Below are 14,800 nucleotides of genomic sequence, written 5' to 3'. Positions count from 1 at the left end.
GCCACGCAGCCGGCGTGACCGCTGCCTACAGCTGTGTGATGGACCGAGGCTGGGTGCCCCACTTCAAATCTATGGCATCGTTTGCCATCAGCACCCTGGCAACAATACTAAGATGATGGATTTTTTTTTTTTTTTTTAATAAACTGTCTATGGCATTCACAGTGAGTGAAAAATAAACACAGAACCAATACGTTTTTTTCATTTGAATGCAGAATTTACTTCAAACAAATAATTTTAAATATGAAAATCCTGTAAATTATGAACATTTATAGAATATACTTTTGCCAAAGAAAAAGCTTGGAAGAGCGAAGGTGTCAAAATCTGGCTCTGCTAAACTGAATGGGGCTGATCGCTATTCAAAGGGTATTTCTCCCTATGTTTTCACACACTTTACTGTTTTACAGAATACCATTATTCAGTGTAAGTATTAGTTTACAGATCCTCAGTAGGCTGCAGTCTTCCATAACTGGTTTATGACCAAAGGCAGTTTTTACTTGCTTACATTAAATCAAGCCACCTGATTTCCTGAACATACATAGCATAGCAAATGAAAAAAATTTATGCCAACGAGGTGAGAACTTAATCCAACTTCTGTTGAACAGGTAGAAAATATTTACAAATAAAAATGTTCTGAACCATCCACTCCTAGTCAAGAAAAACTGTATGACCATTTACTTCCCTTGTAAACGTTTATTATCCTTTACCTTACGCAGGCTGGTATTCCCAATTTTTGGATTAACATATTTTGCAGAAATGTACAGCAGCAGAAATGCCACACTGATACTCAGCTGGTTTTATTGTCTTACTCTACAGGATCCTGTACGTATAGGATAGAGCTGTTTACAGCAAAACATAATTTCTCCTTAGAATACCACATTTTACAAGATTGTAATTATACGGCAGTCACTTCCTTCCAGCATTGCATATGTCAGCATATGCTTACATCCGTCCAAAACAGGCATGTCGTAGAGATCAATTCTGACTATAAATACATAGTTTATATTAGTCCTTCTATGTACAATAAAAGACAAATTACCCCAGTATAAAGCAATAATACTTATGCATCGGTACAGATTTGAACTACACACCCACTTCTTTAACGAAGTTTACAGTATAAAAAAATAAGGATACCAGTTACCTACTATAATATTTTCATCTTTCAGTTTCTTGTGGAGTAGTCAGTGATACAAGCATTGCTTGTTTTGTGTAAAATATATTATTCTAAAATACCAGTATACTGTCCTTCCAGTTACAAAAATATAATTATGTCCTACAGAAATTTTATTGAATTAAAAAGTGTATCAAAAATATGGATCATCATTTTAGACCATATGTGAAATTAGAAATAAAGTAGAAGTAAATGTATAATTATTTAAAAACACTATCTTCTGGCTCAGTGAGCCACTTCTGATTTTGCATAAAGAGATCAAAGCTTAGTTAGAAATTTAATGGCGAGGGATGAGTTTTGGCTACTGAGTAATATTACTATGTTATTAGTGTGGCCAAAGAAGAGCCACTGGAAGATGTTTACAGCCATTCAGTTCAAAGAATAAAAAGTGCCGTGGTGACAGCAGGAATGGTTGAAAAATACCAAAAAGGGATGGTAACTTAGCAAAAGGCAAAGAGCATTTCTTACTGGTTTTATTTATTTACTTCATATGTAAAAACCTGCCAGTCTGTACGGCACAGTTGCGACCCAGCCAAGTGCCCTCTTGGGCCGCTTCAGGTGGTGCTGCCCTGAAGGAGCCCAGCAGCTGCAAGTGCCTCACCCCAAGACTGGCCGAGCACAGAGGCAGCGGAGAACTTGGGGACGTAACAAGTTGTATTGGTTATGGTTGTCTTCCCGCTATTAGGACAACTTAGGATTCAACCTATGAGGTTTATACAGGAAATAAATAGGGTAAATCTTTTTACAGTTTGCATGGTTTAAAGTGTCGGATTATTAACCCAAATTAACCCGTTCCTAAGTCAAAGGCAGAAATCTGGCCATTCATCTCAACTGTAATGAAAGCTGTGTTGGTTATGAATCTCCCATGTCTGAAAAGCAGATTTCCATGCTCAGCTGTGTTTCTTAACATCCTTGGGAATTTCGGTGAGTTTTCCAGTGCTGTGCCCTTTGCTGAGCTGTTTCCCATGCACTAGCAGCACTTCTGTAACTCACATTGCTCACTGCTCTTGCAATGCTGAGGAGAAAAATCCTGGTGTGGAATCTGCCTCAACTGCACGGCAGAACAAATATCACCAGGGACATTGCTGCTATGCTTCCCAGGAATGCAGAAAAAGAACATTCATACAGAATATGCTGTACGAATTGAACAGGTTTTGTTTTGTCAGGGGTGTTTGTTGGGTGGGATGGATTGGCATTATCATGCTTGATCTGGTAAATGAGGAAAATTGGAGAAACAGCAATTTATCAGCAAAGTAACCTCTTGGTTTTCTGTTAAGTCGTGTTAAGAAAAAGTAGCTCAAGCTAGAATTTATCCACTCCAGCACTGCATAGCTGGCAGGAGCCTAAGCCACTGCTTGCTGACTCAGAGGAAAGCCATCTCTGGAGTTACACTGCCCAAAGCTCCACAGTTGTTTACCTTCTATTGTTTTGGAAAGGGACTTTTTAACATTCTTTTTCCCTGCTAGGAGAAACAACAATGGCAAAGCCACATATTTAATACAAAAGTCAAATGCTCAGCTAACATAACATACTAACTTCTTTAAAACTAATGAAGTTGTACCAATTTATAGCAGCACAAGAACTGGCTCAAAGTATTTTACATGTTTTTGCCTGCCCAGAAACTACCGTACTATCGTGCCATCTTCGTACCACGGGCCCTTCATAGCTCTGATTCTTTATCTATCTCATCTAGGTAGTATTCATCATCCGTGGTGGTATCACTGTCTGAGTCCGAATAAGCTGCTGGGTCTTCCTGATAGATATCAGTCGGCTCTCGGGGGGATGAAGCAGCTGATGACATTTTGCTCCCAGCAGAACTTGAGCTCAAAAGCTCAGCCCTGTTTATAGAAGGGGTCTCTCCATCTCTGAGAGCACCAGGGTTATTAAGAAGACAAGGTCTCCATAATCGCCCTTCTGTGAGTGACCTCTTGATATTTTCCAGGAAAGCCAACTGTTGTTCTTTGCCAAATATACCAAATTCAACAGAAGGATACATCAAATTTCTAGTGCTGTAACATTTTTCATCATCCGATGCCCAATTTTCATTTTCATCACAAGACAACAGCTCCGAGTAAGATTTAAATCTCTTCCCATGTATACCATCTTTTGGTAGAATATTGCTTCCCGAGGCAAAGGTCTCATGGGAATCTCGAGCACAAATACTCTCAGAAAGGTGACGCTCACGCTGACTTTTGGCATGACTCTTGCGCAACTGATAGCTATGCAAGTTAGCATTTTTTAAGCTAGCAGACTGAGAGATATTTTGACACTGACTAAGTACTGTCTGGGAAGTCAAGTTTTGCTCTGGACACGTATCTGCCTGCAAGCAGCTATTTACATACGTGTTTGAGTTTTTGTCAATTAAAAGTGGTAAGGGAGGACTGCAGGCACGACTGCTAGCTCTTCTTTTCTTATCATCCAGTGGGTCTGATGTAGTAGCACTGGGAGAGATGGGCTGGCTTTTGCTTTCTAACCCGAGATCAAGTGTTTGGGAATTCTTATTTCTTGTGGTTACTGCTTTATCTGGAAATAGGGTTGTAAGATTTGGCCTATTTTCCACTTTCACTGTAGTTTTTTTGGGACTGATGGCTTCCTTCTGGGTGTATGAGCTTGTAAAAGACCTCCAGTTGGTGTTACTAACAAGCAAAGAAGGATCATTCTGATTTTCAGTCTTCTTATTCTCAGCTGTTCTTGGTCTTGGTGTATTCTTACCAGGGTCCAGACTGTGATTCTGATTTTCATTGTCCGACTGCAAGAATGGCTGATGGGAATCCGTTGAAACCAATGAGTCAAGGGACATGTCAACCTCTAAAGAAGTGGCACTTCCATCATTCTGTGAAAAAATGTTACTTATGTGCGGTTTAGGAGGTAAATTTTTACTTGAAAATTTTCTACTTGTTTTGTAAACAGCTGCCAGTTTATTTTTAATTGAAGGTCTGTTCTTCCTTTTCTCTATATCTTTGACTTTGTCTCTTGTGCAGTCAGAGAGAAGCTTGTTCTCATCCTCTGCACTGTGCATGATCTTCTGATCTTGTGTAACCCGGAGGACTTTATCTTTACAGTTAATGTTCAGGCTGCGTTCACTGTGCCTCTCCGATTCCTGCAAACCACTATAAACTTTACCCATCCAAGTGCTCTGTGAGTTTTGCTCTTTTTTGATTTTTGAATTCATTAATTCATCTGTACCTGCGCTAACCACTTTGTTTAGCTGAAGTAATGGATCAGCACTGGAAACTGTGCTTACCTCAGATGCTTTGTTCTGAGATTCTGAAAGCACTTTGCTACAAGAGTTTAAATAATTTGCATTTTTTCTTGAACTGTCAGCCCTTAATTGCAGTCCACTATGTTTATTATTATACAGAGGGGTGATTTGGTGTAGGAAATTTACTCTCTGTTTGACTTCGGTACTATCCCTGTACGCGTCTTCCACAGGAAGAAGCAGCATGTCAGCACGCTCTGTGTTACTGTTCCTTCCAAGGGAACTTTTCTCTCCTGGGTTGAGGAGTAAACTGTTCAGATTTTTATTGGTGTTCACTTTAGGGGGCTGACAGCAGTTTTCAGAGTTTCCCTTCTGTATAGTATTTTTATTTGTTGAAGTAGAATACAAAAGATTCTCTAAACATCTGCCTGGCTTGGGAGGGCTTGATAAAGTGGACATTAGCGGTGTGGCTGTTTGTAAAATTTCCTTCTTTTCTTTTAGACATATTTCTGTATTTTGGCTGCTTGAAGCATCAGAAATGCCCTTACCTGACTTAGCCACTATTGCAGTGCATTGTGGCCCACCAAAAGAAACTTCTTTTGTCACCATGTCAGAAAGCACATTCTCTGCTAATGAAAGATCTGCTGAACTATCTTTCCTGTTATGTACCACGCTTATTGACTTTGAAGTACCTATCTTCTCCGAGCTAGGAGATAAGTGGGAATTCTCTTCTTCGCTATCAACAGCAGTTCCTAAGTTTTGAGGTGTGACCAGAGCTGAAGATACTTGGTCAGAAGAATATGAAGGCACCTCTTTTTCCAAAGTACTGGGGGAAAAAACATTTGCTAAACTCACAGGTCCTTCGTTTTTCTTGTTTTGTATTCTTGGTGACTGAGCATTTTCTTCAGGACAAGGTAAATCTGCATCCTCTGGATTATCTCTAAAGAGGTTACAAAATGTTCTTGAATGCCTCCGTGGTAATGTGTAATAAATTGAAACTAGTTCATGATACTTGACATGATCTTCATCAACACAAACTGTAAATGTGCTTGTAGTTTTATATTTCTGCAAAAAATTTCCCCTCTCCTTACAATCTGAAAACACAGAGGATTCTCTTCTGCTTATATGTTTACATCTGTCTGTCAGTTCAACTGATGTACTACTACTTACTGAATCATTAGGACTTTTGGTTAAAGGGCTGGGGTAATCTTTTTCTTTGTTACTTGTAGCAGCATTTAATGATGATGTTAAAAAGGAATGTTTTGAGTCTAAACAAAACACATCTCTTTGATTAGAACAAAAGGCATCAACTCTGCATGGAGCTTCAGACCTTAAACAATCGTATGTTTTTCTACTTTCTCTAGGTAAAGAGATGGGCGTATCTGACATAACACTACCAGCAATGCTAGCTGATTTTCTAGGCAAAGTGTAATAAAGAACAAGTGAGTCAGGAGATTTCAGGCTGTTTCTGCTAGGGGAGCCAGTAATGCTGCAGCTACTGGTATGTCTCAGCAAGCTGTCTTGCTTGTGAAGCCTTTCAATACAAGTTGAATTACTCCTTATTTTTCCACGTTCTTTTTCAAGGCAAAAATAACTTAAACTATGTTCAGAGGTCTTGGGGTCTCCGTCAAAGCTATGCATATAAATATTTCCAGAATTTCCATTTTGTGGAGAACTAGTAGTGAATTGTCCATTACAGTCCATAGTAGCTAAAGTGCTTGTATTTTGCAGTGTTTTCTGTGAAATTTTTTTGGTAACACCTATTCTGCTCACTTGAGCTGTTTTTCCACCTTCTGCTTGAGATTCAGTAACTGTGCAATTTACTGAAGAGCTAGTTAGTGTTCCTAAACATTTAAAATTGTCTTTATGAGAAAGTGCTTGTGGAGAGCTTTGTGAGGAGCTAGATGAACATTCAGGAGGACAGGACAACATGCCTTGACAGTTTGCTAATTTTTCAGTGGATGGAGCAGAGGCAACATTCAGCAGTGAGGACTGTCTCTTTGGAGTAGCTTGGTTAATGGCTTCTGCACTCCGATTATCCTGTTTGATGTGCTCTCTTTTTGCTGCATAATGCAGATTATCTTCCCATTCTTTCTGACTTGGAAGAAAAGGTTCCTTCCTGCTCTCATCAGCTGGCAAAATACAGGGAGGCTGACTGAACACACTGCTAGGTGGGCAATCATTTTCCTTCATTTGTACATCTCTTTTATCACCATTTGATGTATACATTTTTGCAATATCTCCTCTGGCAGTGACTTGGGTTTGTCTCTTTGATCTCATTGTGTTAAAGAGAAATGCATCGCTTTGCAACATGGCAGAAGCAGGGCTGTCAGACGGAAAACTCTGTGTGTTGATATAGTTTGTATCTGCTTGTTGAGAAACTGACTGTAACAGCATGTCTTCATCTGGCAGTTTCTTACCTTCAACCTTTTCTAGTCGTGTAAAGTCTGCCTTAGTACTTCGTTGGCTAACAACGACTGAATTCTTGTTCAGTCCTATAGGTTTTGTTTGGTCCTTCGAATTAGGAAAGACTGACTCATCAGTTCTGATACTAGATGAAGAAACTGACGAGTTACAACTTAGCCAAGGCTGACAGCCCTCGGTGAATTCTGAAAAAGTTCTATTTGCACTTCTTGTTATCGTTTTGATATTCGTATTTTCTGGAGAATACATGTGAAAATCGTTCTGCAGGCGCTGTGAACCAAACTTGGCATTCTTTGTATGTGCCCACTGCTGGTCATTTAAATTAGCCATAATCACTTCAAAGCTGGCATCAGGGGAAATAAACACTTCATCGCTGTAGTACTGAGGAATATCAGCCCAAGAAGGATAGCTGTCTTTTTTTCCACAAGGAGAATTTTTTTGGTTTGCATACAACTTGCCATGAGAAGAAGTATCTCTATAGTAGGATCTAGAGAGATTATTTTCCGATTTGTACAATGGATAATTTTCCCAGTTATCAAAGGGCAATGGAGAAGTAGCTTTGTCAGGGCAACTAACTCTACTAAAGCAATTACTGCTTGAAACAGATCTTCTGTAGTGGTGTTTTGAGTGGTAACATGCATGTTTCTTGGTTTCTTGCAAAGAGCTAGGATATCTACCATGGTCTGTAGCATGAAACTCCATTAGTGATTGGGTTCTAAACATTTTTTCTTGAGTTGATGTTTGTCCAGGAGAGTCTGGTGTGTTGTTCCATACAATAGAAGACAGAGGAATTCTCTTTGGGTTCTGTCGACCAAACCTTGGTACAAAACCATTGTTGCTCTCCCTTGCCAACAGATGTTGGAAACTAGATGCTGACAGCTGGTCAGAAGATACTGATGATGGACATCTCCGAAGGGAACACACAGAGTAACTTCTGCCAGCTGTATCCCTGTTCATACAACTCTTGTGCCTAAATCCACTGTTCTGTGTTATGGAAGGAGGATATAAGCTACCTTCTGAAGACCGTCCAAAAGAAACGGAAGACAGCCTGCTGCTTAGGAGATGAGGATTTCCATCAACTGGATCACCATATTTGTAATCTTCTTGAAAGGCTGTCTGGTGCCAGTTTATATACGCACTGTGTAATTTCCTTGGCCTGATGAAAATCTTGTGTTCGTCTTTGGCTCTTATTGTTCTCAGTCCATCTGGGAAAAATGTGCTAGGCATGTCATTTCTGTGTTGCCCTCTACTAGCAGTCTGCCTCTTTGAAGTAGGAAATGCACTACTGTATTGGACGTTTGATGCACTGCTACTAGAAACTGTCCTGTCCAATGGGTCTTGGGCTTGTTCCTGGGCCAGCTGGTCATCCAGATCATTTAGAACTGCACAGGAAAAAAAAGATACTTGATACAGACTACTGATGTTAAAAAGTTTCATGTACTACATTAATAATCAGAACTGGTTTTGAAAGGAGTCAGCTTCTTAGCATTCAAAACCCTTCCCAAACCACACATTCTTCCTCCACAGGACCTTTCAGCGGTCACCCATTATGACTACAAGTAAAAAAATGCGCTGCTCCATGACTGATCTTAAAACTGCTCTTTATGTAAATTTTAGTCTTTATGCTATTTAAAATAAAACCAAAACAATCTGAAGTCTGAACTCTTATTCACGTGCTATATATGTGTGTGTGTGTAAACTTTCCTAATCCAGTTTGTAAGCAAAAAATCCTTGAAAAGAATTCTCTAGGCAAACCCTTCTGTGTGTTCACAAAGCACAGTTACGATGTAACTGTAAGAAAACACAGAATCCTGCAAACCATCAAACAAGCATATTCAGTAGTCTGGCATGTCCACTGTTTGTTTCATTCAGAAAATAAGTTCTCCACTAAATTGTAGCTTATTACTTCAAAAATGAGCACTGAAAATGGCATTTTCTGGATAAAAAACGGTAATGAAATGGTTAGGAACCTGTGATTCATTCTAGCAACAAAGCTGTATTTATATGTGTAGATTGTCTCATGAACTGGAATTAAACACTATACAGCTCAGTTAGCCAAGATATTCAGTAGTAAGACTAAGTGACAGCAATGTATTTGAAGTATTTTTATTGGCAAAACCAATTATGCCTTCACTAATTGTATTCTTTTTGTATTTTGAAAATAGCACACATAAGATTTAAACACAAATGGATATGGCTGTTTTGTAACAGCATTTCCTAATCTATTTAAATAAAAAAGACTGACTGATCACTCATTACAGCTCTGTGCTAATAGTACAGAATCCTTAAGAAAGCATTGCTAGGTATGTATAGTTGGAATAAAAGGTGATACAAAGGTACTAACATTTTCCATTTTTCTAAGTTGCTCTTCAGCACAGAAGAGAGAAGACTCCTGAGAGCATCGGTTTAGAACAAGAAAAAAGACGAGTAGTTTCTGAGTCTGCCATTTGGAGGAAATCAGCCAAGCTATGTACAGTTTTTCTCTGTCAGTGGGCAAGTGTGCACAGTTATGACTTACACCCAAAAGCGGTGACAGGCATGTGAGTTTCAGAAGAACCACTGTCCACCATGCAGTGCTCTCCTCTGCCAGCACTGCCGACTCACCCACTGCTTACCGATCATGCTTTCATTCTGTGATCTCTTGTAATTTTGGGTGGTAGAAAGTAATATTCATGGACCTTTTTTTGCATAGATCTGAGAAAGTTTATGGAAGAACACCTCTGTACTCCCATAGGCTGGGTCTGAACTTGCGTCGCTTCCCAGCAGTGAGAAAAAAAAAAAAAGAACCCGCAACTTTTAACTGGTGCTATAAGGGCTCCCAGAAAGCTAACTGAATGCCATAATGCCTCTTGCTTCTGTGGTTTGAGGCTTTACAATTCATAAAACTAGGCCCAGTAATTCATCATTATCAAAATTATGCATGCAGGAAACTGGGATGAAATTCTTCTCACATAACTGTACGTCCGCCTCTAAAGGGCTCCTGTCAGAATCAGCAGAGAGGAATGCACGCTTTTAAGGTGTGATTCTTCTGAACTGGATCAGTATGAGATGAAATGCGCTCCAAGAGTGACCAGTGTCACATCCTGAAGTCAATGTCAGCGTAGACATTCTGCTATCAGACGAAGCCAGCAAAAAGCAGCCACTACGCTAGGAAGTAAAGAGCCATATCTTTATAGCCTATGCTTTTGCAGAAAATTCTCTGAAACCAGTCACCACAGTCACTTCTGGTAACAATAATATCAGAACAAAGTAAGGACACAGACTTACCACTGAAAAACTCCTTCTCTAGCTGTTCATTCCATTCCTGTGTACTTTTCTCCATCATTTCATTTTGGTTTGCATCAAAAGAATGACCACTTGTTTCAGCTGACATTGGGGAATTACACATTTCAGCCTGTTAAAAATTGTAAAGCAACATGATTTTAGTTCTACATGTGGGTTCAGATCACGTTTCACATGTCACATCACAAATTGTGTCACAAGTCACAGAGGTCAGTAAACTTTTTGTGGGTCCATTAAATACTGTATTATTAAAATATGCAGCTGAGGATTGTGAAGTTACATGCATTTTAGAGATTTTTACATATGTAATAAGGAGATTTGCTCATCTTGTCCTCATATGGTAGCAAGTTTTGCATACATGAGTTATAATGACCTTATAATAAGGGGCATAGTTTACTTATTTTCTCCATATGCATCCTTATTGCATTGTATGTCTTAATTTGTTTTTTCCTAACCACTTCTTCTTTGACCAGCACATTTTAAAATTCACACACTGACCTCCCAACAGAGATTTAATAATTTAACACCACAGTCAATTTTCATATTGCAAGACAGCACTTTAGGGGACTGTGATAAATTACCTTAGCAGTGGGGAAAATGTCATCCTATTCCCCATCTGAGTTTAGTTTACATGTTAAGCTGGAGAAGTTCCTATCCCATCCATATTTCTCTCAGCACACCGTCTCAGATGGTAGAAGTGCAGACAACTGCTGAACTGATTTATTTTAACTGAGATTCTTCTTCCCTTTTTTTAGTAAAAACCCTTACTACTTTTTAGTTCTCAATATTCATAGTATTTTACTTGTCTAGTTAGAATAGTCTATTTATATAATAGGCAGGATTCTCTGATAAGATCTTTGTTCAGTCATATATTAATATAGATTATCCCTTTGTTTTTGAAATATGAGAGAAGGGAGGTGGCCAATTTACCTCCTCTATACCTTTGATTATATACTGTATACCTTCTTAGTCCCCTCTTTATTTCAACAGCATGCACTTAAATTACATCAGAAATAAATCTGTTGTTTCATCCTTAAATTGAGCTTGTGCTTATAAAATGGAACATTCAGCCAAAAAATAATTTCCTACTGTCAAAATTTACATTTACACGGTAATTCTGCACATGGAAATGTTGCAAGAGAGGCTCTAGGTTACTGCCTGCCCAAGTCAGCTACTCTTTTTCACCCCTGTACAAATGAAAAGAAAGTAAATACGGTGTGAGTTTTGACCTATTTGCAGGATGGTTACAGTTGCCAAAATATGTGAGGGTTTTGGCCTAGGAAATTATCCATGCAATTATTCCATCATTAAGAGAGAACTAAAACCTAATCAGAGCTAGACTTAGGGCTTACCTAGGAAAGCTTTGGACTTGTATCATTAACAGGGCAAGCTCATTCTGCTGGGTTCAACAGGTTCACAACACAGACATTTTACTTAGTGTTTAAAAAAATAACTGTAAGAATACTACTTAAACAGGTGTTATATCAACAGCCTAAACAAAGGGGACTTTTTGAAGTCCCCTTTGAAACAAAGGGGACAGTTTTTGAAAAATCTGTGGTTTAAATGTTGCTGACAATAAAGTTGATAAGCTACTTACCGTTGCCATTTCTTCCACTTTTGAAGATGGGCTAGCGGAACTGTCATATCTGTAGGCAGAAGGATTTAAATGTTGGCTTTGGAAAGGAACGCGATGTAATTTTACCAGGTAGTAAATATCCAGCAGTTTCTCTTTAACAACTATTGAGAAGCATCTGAAAAAAGACTGCTCTATGAAGAATCCATCCTTTCCCCCCAAAAAATCCTGCTAACAACCCCCAAAAATTCTGCTAACAAAAAAATGCTGGGGAAATGTACCATTCAGTTTGGCCTTGTCAGCTTGCAAATGTCGTAGCTGCGCAGCCAAGAATGAACTCAACTACTGATATCTCAATGTCTGCAACAGCCATGAATTAATTGTTTCAATCCAGCATTATGATAAAATGGTATTACTTCCTTTTCCAAACAACAATAATTTAGTAGGTACTACGAATAGCCAAAGTTAACTACTTGTAAATCTGTAAGTGGTTTTGCATCTGCAATTCTATTGTTTTTCTCTTCCATTTCACCCTGCTCAGGCGCAGAGCTATGCTCTGCCCCTGCAAAGGAGGAGAGACAGACAGCAGATTGTTTTCGGTGTGAACTTTGGAACTTGCTGCTACTCACCCAAGACAGCCTTTATTTACCAATTTTTAGCACATGGTAGAAGGCTCGTCTGCTTTCCTAAGCTATATAGGACTGCAAGGGCTTGGCAGAGAACTGGCTAGAGCGTCTGTGAGTAATGCAGTGGTTAGAACAAGCTGAGAAACCCTGAATCTTTTAAGGTATTCTGTTCTACAGGGTGACTTGCAGACATACAAATACAAAATAAACTAAAGAAACAAGAACAGGACTTGACTTCACTGAGCCTATTCAATTCTGCAGTTACAACTAAGCAAACCCAGTCCCTTCAAAAGCCCTGAAGGAAATGTTCCTCAGCTTGTGCTTATTGCCAGTTCTTCCTTGTCTCAGAAACTGCTTTTTCCCAGGAAGTTAATTCTTGAGAGAAAGTGAAGCAGGGAAAGACAGTTCTGCTCAGTCCTGTTTGTCTCAAAGTCTTTTTGAATGACCTTGTTCTTAGGCTCTTAAAACCTTCTTGTGCTCAGGTAGACTACTTTATTGTGTTTCAACAGCAAGTATAAACCAGCTTGTTAGCAGGTTCTTTGTGGCCCAGCCTTTCCTCCTGAAGTGCTTTGTCATTTGTTTGCAATGTGCTTGCAGGCAGGGAAGAACAGTTGAAAGGTGCAATTTGTTTTTTTCTTCTGTAATTGTGAACTGTAAAACCAGGATTCCTCTCTGACATGGGGTCCAACTGAAACCAAAGGAAACAAGCCTGTTGACCTCAGTGGGCTTAGGATCCAGCCAGACAATCTGAATCCGAAAGTCCTAATTTTTCCTTGTAGCACTGAATATGAACAACCATTAATTCAGTGGGTTACCGCTCCCTGTGAATGAAGTTTACAGAACCAGGACTCAGAGATGTATGTAGCTCTTCCTTTAAACTAAAATAATGTTGAGTATGCTTTAATACTTCTATAACAAATCAGGAATGAAGCTTATGTTTCAGAGTGATTTTCAGAGTGATCACAATGATTGCCTGCAAACCAAGTTCAATGAAATCCCATGGCTTAGCGAGTTAACTTAATTTTAATTGTATGCATAACAAAAATATAAAAGTTTTGCTAGAACTTCTCTTTGTCAGCTTTACTGTGCAAAGCCTCTCTACAGTTCTCCCCACTTGGTGCTGTGCTTGGTCTTAATAGCTCCCTGCAATGAAGCTACCTGAAGTAGACATGTTAGTTAGAAATGTCTTCTGATAGTCTAGGCAAAAATTAAATTTTCATTTGCACCTCTGGTACTATTTTAAATTCCTCCATGTCTTTGTTGTCACTGTTCTTTCAGAAATAACTGGTCATTGCACCCTGCTTTATCTTCCTCCCTGTCAACTTACACAGACAAGGTTATTTTAATCTTCTCCCTATGCCAATCCCTCCACTTCTCAAACTGCCTCATTATTTTTTCTGAACACTTTTATGTTTTTCAGCATTTAAAAATTAAAGTTTTGCTTACTTCCAGAGAAATATTGCTTAACTTTAGGAAAAAGTAATTAAGTTTCTTTTTTGGTTAAGGATATTGAGCAATGTTTACATTATTTTGCACACACATGCACATACACATACTTGTAAACATTATCTATTTTTCATAAACAGAAAATAAATCAAATTGCTGCTCAAGTTCACAAATATTTGCCATCAGAAAAATGGCACTCACTATGGAAAACAAGAAGTTATATTTTATACTTTTTCACTTACATACATATGTATCCTTTTTATGACAACCAAATGTAAGATTAAAAGTAAAAGATTACTCTACTTACTACTATCACTACTGGTACCAATAATATAAATCCACGAATTAAAATCTGCTGCGAATTAGTATTGTCACTAAGGCACCTGTCTTCCCCAGGCCATCTCTGAGCTGTCTAATGTCAGAGTGTAATCTGTTTTCTTCTATACTGTTCTTACCAGTACTACATAAGAAGCCAGCTAAGCAACAAACACATAACTCAAATATGCTGAAAACACAATTAAACAGCATTTCTTTTCCAGTATGAATCACATACACATATTAGAAAAGAATAAGGATGAATTCAAGAACACTGAACACCTTTGAACCAAAAGTGATCAAACATTTCACTACCTTCAGACTACAGTTACAAACCTTTTATTAGCATCTTCTGTATCTCCACGTAAGCATACTCTTTTTTGCAGCATCCATAATTTATTCTCACAGCAAAACACCACCGCAGCTGATGAAACTGTCTCTCCAGTACAGAAAGGACCCTCTAAACAGCCATTAATATTTAGCTATTTAAAAGCTTCTGCCAGTTAGGCTTACTTACAGGATTTACAGTGCTGCCTCCTATTGTATTTCACTAGCTCTCCAAAATAACTCTAGCTGGTGAGAGGCAGGTTATTTCAGTGCTTTGTCTATGCATAAAGCAAACCACATGCCACGGCAACACCTAGAAGAGGGTGGGGGAAGTTTTCGACAGAAAGGCGTGACTAGAAAATGTAGCAATCAGCTTTGCTACACGTCAGGATTGACTTGTTTATTTTTCAAGCCGTGCTCCGTAAGAAATCAAAGCCATT

At 38.8% G+C, this 14,800-nt stretch overlaps 1 protein-coding gene across 5 annotated transcripts in view; it reads right to left on the bottom strand.

Moving 5' to 3' along the window:
* Positions 1-224: 224 nt before the first annotated feature.
* Positions 225-14,800, bottom strand: part of EXPH5 (exophilin 5) — a 35,868-nt gene continuing 21,292 nt past the window's right edge. For 2 of the 5 annotated variants that reach the window (XM_072850576.1, XM_072850579.1), the window contains 3 exons: positions 11,671-11,719; positions 10,059-10,185; positions 2,300-8,173 (listed from right to left, as the gene is read on the bottom strand). In XM_072850576.1, the coding sequence (XP_072706677.1) occupies positions 2,829-8,173; positions 10,059-10,185; positions 11,671-11,719 (5,521 nt within the window). In that variant the 3' untranslated portion in view covers positions 2,300-2,828. Of the gene's footprint in view, positions 8,174-10,058; positions 10,186-11,670; positions 11,720-14,369; positions 14,790-14,800 lie in introns of those variants that run through there. The other 3 variants (XM_072850577.1, XM_072850578.1, XM_072850580.1) reach the window with 3 other exon arrangements.

The sequence above is a fragment of the Ciconia boyciana genome, chromosome 1 (assembly GCF_034638445.1).
Source record: "Ciconia boyciana chromosome 1, ASM3463844v1, whole genome shotgun sequence".
Classification (NCBI taxonomy): Eukaryota; Metazoa; Chordata; class Aves; order Ciconiiformes; family Ciconiidae; genus Ciconia; species Ciconia boyciana.
This window is presented reverse-complemented; position numbering and strand designations above follow the sequence as displayed.